Source organism: Olea europaea, unplaced genomic scaffold (assembly GCF_002742605.1).
Source record: "Olea europaea var. sylvestris unplaced genomic scaffold, O_europaea_v1 scaffold2300, whole genome shotgun sequence".
NCBI lineage: Eukaryota > Viridiplantae > Streptophyta > Magnoliopsida > Lamiales > Oleaceae > Olea > Olea europaea.
The window spans coordinates 108,760-113,398 of NW_019241088.1; the positions used below are offsets into that span (position 1 = coordinate 108,760).

Genomic DNA, 4,639 nt, shown 5'->3' on the forward strand with positions numbered 1-4,639 from the left:
GGCACACACATATTTTCTACTGTATCATTGCATTCTAGAGAGAAAGAGAGAGCTTCAAAAATGAAGAGGCCCCCTCCTCCTCCACCTTCTTATTCATCTCCTCCTTCTTCTTCATCTTCTTCTTGCATCAGTTCACCGAAAACACAAAAAAAATCCCAGTCTAAACGTGTTCGACCCAAGAAAATTCAGAATGCGGCTGATGATTCTAATAAATCAAGAAGGTCCATTTTCAGAGGTGTCACCCGGTAATTACACACACACACACACACACTCACTTTTACAGATGGAATAAACTGAAATTTTCACTTGCATGCTTGTAATTTTTTCTATATATTAATCTTTGGGTTTTGAAAAAAGAGAAATATATATTTTACAGGCACAGATGGACAGGAAGGTTTGAAGCACACCTGTGGGATAAAAGTATATGGAACAGCATTCAAAACAAGAAAGGAAAACAAAGTAGCATCTTTAAAAAAAAAAAAAAAAAATCCTTTTCTTTTTAATTAGTAAACAATGCAAGTGAAATCAAGAGATCAGTGATCTTCGTTTAATAATTAATAATCTTATTTAATTATTAATTATATCTTCTGCAATAATTAATTATGTCATTGCCTCTGAATTCTTGTTACTCTGAATGTATGTGTTGTGCTCTTGATGGTGATCTCTGTCCACGCATTTGTCGCTGCAGTCTATCTGGGTGAGTTCAATATCTGCTTATAATTAATTTTCTGTTCTATTTTGATATTGGGCAATTTTTGATTACTTTAGTATGCTAATTACTGTTTATTTGTTGATATTATTTTAATGTAGGTGCATATGACAATGAGGAGTCTGCGGCTCGAACCTATGATCTAGCTGCCCTCAAGCATTGGGGACCTGGTACTCCCCTGAATTTCCCGGTAATCGACTTGATTTATTTTTTGTTATCAACTACTTTACTTGAACTGACATTTGAAATTCGTTCATTATGTTTGAATGCACGAATGTGAATTTAGTGTTTTCATAGTGTTACATGTGAGTCTCTCGTGCCTATAAAAGATCATGACACAAGCATTAAGTGTGCATTTAATGTATTTAATTAACTTTCGATGACAATGCAGCTTGAGATGTATTTGACTGAAATTGAGGAAATGCAAAAAATGACAAAGGAAGAATACTTAGCATCGCTTAGACGACAAAGTAACGGATTTTCAAGAGGTGTTTCCAAGTACCGTGGTGTGGCAAGGTAACAAAATGTTTCATGTGAATTTTCCATTCAAGTACAGATTCTTAGTATTTTTTGTGAATTTTTTTATGCTTTGCACACAAAATTTGTTGAGTGGGACCCAATTTTTTGATCATTTTTATCTTGGGTTTATGGATTTTTATTGGTGGGCTGAGGGTGGAAAACATTAAAAATGTGACACTTTTCTTGAATCAAATAGTTCTACCAAGAAACAAGTGCCGACCATTTTTTGTTGGAATTTAACAGGCACCACCATAATGATCGATGGGAGGCTCGAATTGGATGTGCTTCTGGAAATAAATATCTTTATTTGGGAACTTACAGTAAGTTCTATTATCAATATACTTAGATTTTCGGACAGATAGATGATTGGTATGTTATGAAAATAGCATTCATTTATTATTCTAACCGAAGAAGATAGCTGAACTCCATTTATTATTGTTTCGTGTGCGATAATTAGGCATAATTGAAATATAAAGGAGACAACTCCTATTAGATTATCCTATAAGTTTATTGGAATATATATATATATATATACACTCCACTCGAAGTTAATTAAAATTACCAAGATTGGCTCTCTTGTTTTAAAATTACAGAAACTTCCATTAATTAGCATAATTTCATATTTTACCATTTTCTTATATATCCTAAATATAAAACTATATCCGTTTTAATGAGCAAAAAAAAAAAAAAAAAAATTGTAATAGTTTTAAAAATTTTCATTTTTTCATCTTTTTGCTCAAAAGTGACTTTTAATTAGCTTTACTAATTTATTCTAAAACATTTATTTCATTATTTATGCAGATATTTAGATATTTGCAAACGTATTTGTAAAACAAGTAACTTTTGTAAAGAAAAAAAAACCTTCATATTTTATAATAATATTTGTAATGATAAATAAAGGAGTAAAATGAGAATTATTTATTTATTTATTGTTGAAACATGAAAATATGTTACGAAAAATAAATTTGAGGGGAAGTTTACGTAATTTTTGAGAATAAAATAGGTGTTTCTAATTTTCAACTGGGATAAAACTGAGATCTTGACTTAGACAATCTCTGAGGCCCGTACAAAAGGATAGTTTTTCTTTATAAAATTGGACATTCCCTTTGAGGGGCTGCACTTTCTTATTCTATATTTCCCTTTGTTTATTTGGGTGATAAGTGACCAAATCCATTCGCCTAAAGGGTTAAGCAAATTTCATGGACCCCATATGACTCTGCTCGGCTAGGCTTGGCCCAACTAGAAAACAAGTGGCATCAGGGTTCTCAGAGCTTAAACTCGTAGACTTCTTATATTTTTCCTAATGTCTCGAGACTTCTTATTACTCAATTCACTTTACACTTTCTGGGCTCGGAAATTAGCAACAAGAGTGGAAGAAAGGACTGAATTCTTTGATTGCTTGACATATGCTTTAAACTCGATTTGATTAAAACATTCTACAGATTTCATCTTAATTAATTTATATTTCCTTCTATGTCTCGTGATGTTGTCAGATATTTAGTTCACTATACAATCTTTTTTATCAAAATTTTCAGTTTAGTTTGCATAATATTATTACCCAAATTCAAACACTTGCTATAGATTGCAAGTGCTGATCTAGCCATTATTCTACCATCACTATAAAGGGCAAGTCCATCATTTTATAAATTCCTAGATATTTGTTATCAACATTGCCCAATCGACTCCTTGGTAAGGTTCGAGGAGGTTCATGTGCTGCTCAGAGTGTTTGGTAAGATATATTGTATGATATTCGAATAGTATCTGTTTACCATAGTTTTTCTTGCTTGTGTAGCTTTTTGAGTTCAAAGTCATCAGTTTTTTTATGCCTTTGGCCAATTGTGTTGTCTAAATCAACGTGCGAGGTACTAAAAGACCTAAAGAAACCTATTGACCTCAAAATCTGTCTAATCGAGTGATCAACAAAATCTCGACCACCTTTTAGTTTGCCTAAACATTACTTGCACGCTGGAACATATTGTTTGGTGCAAAGGTCACATTCCCAAAATAATGTCTAACGATCGTTTACACTTTGATAGTCAAGTCAACTACTCGAACGAGATAGAATGAGTTTAACAGAGATGGGTGAAAGAGGATTTGAGCGGATCCAATCCAATTGACAACTAACATTGGACCCCTTCACCTTCGTGTCACATAATTTATAGATATAAGACCCTTTGAACCACTTCTAGATTGCTTTACAAGAGAGGGCAAAGTAAACAGAGTTCTTCATGCAATTTATATTTCGAATTCGGTATATTGTGAATTTAATTACACGTTTTGTAATTGTTTTGGCTCTTTCTCAAAGGCACCCAAGAGGAAGCTGCGGCAGCATATGATATGGCAGCAATAGAATTCAGGGGGCCTAATGCAGTAACCAACTTTGACATTAGCAAATATACAGACAAGTTGAAAAAATTCACACCGGAGGTCGAAGTAAATCAGGATGATGTCCAAGCAACGAATCAAGAAACTTCAGAGCTCGAGTTCCAAGTAATGGATCAAGAAACTTCGAAGCTCATCCCGCAAACGCTAGTAGACAAGACAATTGATCATCAATACCAGCAACAAGAGGAATACAATCAAATGGTTCAACATAGTGACTCAAACTTAGAGATGACTGATTCCATTGATTCGGATGTAATGGTGATGATGGACCCCACCAAGGATATTGAGCACTGTTGGGACAATCTGTGCTTTGACTTAGACCTCAATTCGCTTCAAATTCCCAACATTCCTCTTGAAAACAACGAGTTGTTGGGATTGTTTGATGAAAAAGGTTTCGAGGATGATATTGGTTCCATTTTTGATAGTTCGTTCGATGAAAACGATTTTCTCCAAGGCACAATGCCCGGAACTAGTGTTGGAAGTAATGGTGTCGAGGCAGATATTTTGGTAAGTCGAGGCGAAAAGGGACTTGATGCATCAATAACTTCTTCTTCTTCACCACCACCATCAACAATAACATCAGTTGGTAGCAACATAGTGTAGCATTGTAAGAATTTTCTAAAATTCAGCGCAGGAAACTATTGTAGGTCAGCAGAAAACATGGATTAATCATGTGGCTGCACAGACTTTAAGGTTTTATCCTAATGAATTACATGTCTTTGGTATTACCAATATATGATTGGCTCGTAGTTGCTCCATTGATTTCATAAAAGTAGACACTTTCCTTTTTCGTTTGTTCCAAATTATATTTTACTTTCCTAGAAAGAGTATAGTTGATTTCCTCATTTTCTAATATGTCCATATGTAATGTGACTTTTTATCAATAACTATAAACTACTCATATTTAAATTATTGTTTAATGTAAAGACGTATTTACAAAAACGTAAGTAAAATTTATATTTCCAATCATATTAATTACATTTTCATAATCTTTGTCACAATAGAAACAGATTTAATTTTATGTGA

The 4,639-nt window shown here is 33.4% G+C and overlaps 1 protein-coding gene across 1 annotated transcript; it reads left to right on the forward strand.

Annotated features, from left to right (window-relative positions):
* The first annotated feature begins 60 nt into the window (after positions 1–60).
* On the forward strand, positions 61–4,237 carry LOC111381409 (ethylene-responsive transcription factor WRI1-like). Its single transcript, XM_023005184.1, has 7 exons — positions 61–245; positions 377–459; positions 689–697; positions 811–899; positions 1,101–1,225; positions 1,472–1,548; positions 3,534–4,237. Exons 1-7 carry the CDS (start codon positions 61–63, stop codon positions 4,214–4,216), a joined length of 1,251 nt encoding a protein of 416 aa, XP_022860952.1. The 3' UTR covers positions 4,217–4,237.
* The last annotated feature ends 402 nt before the right edge of the window (positions 4,238–4,639 follow it).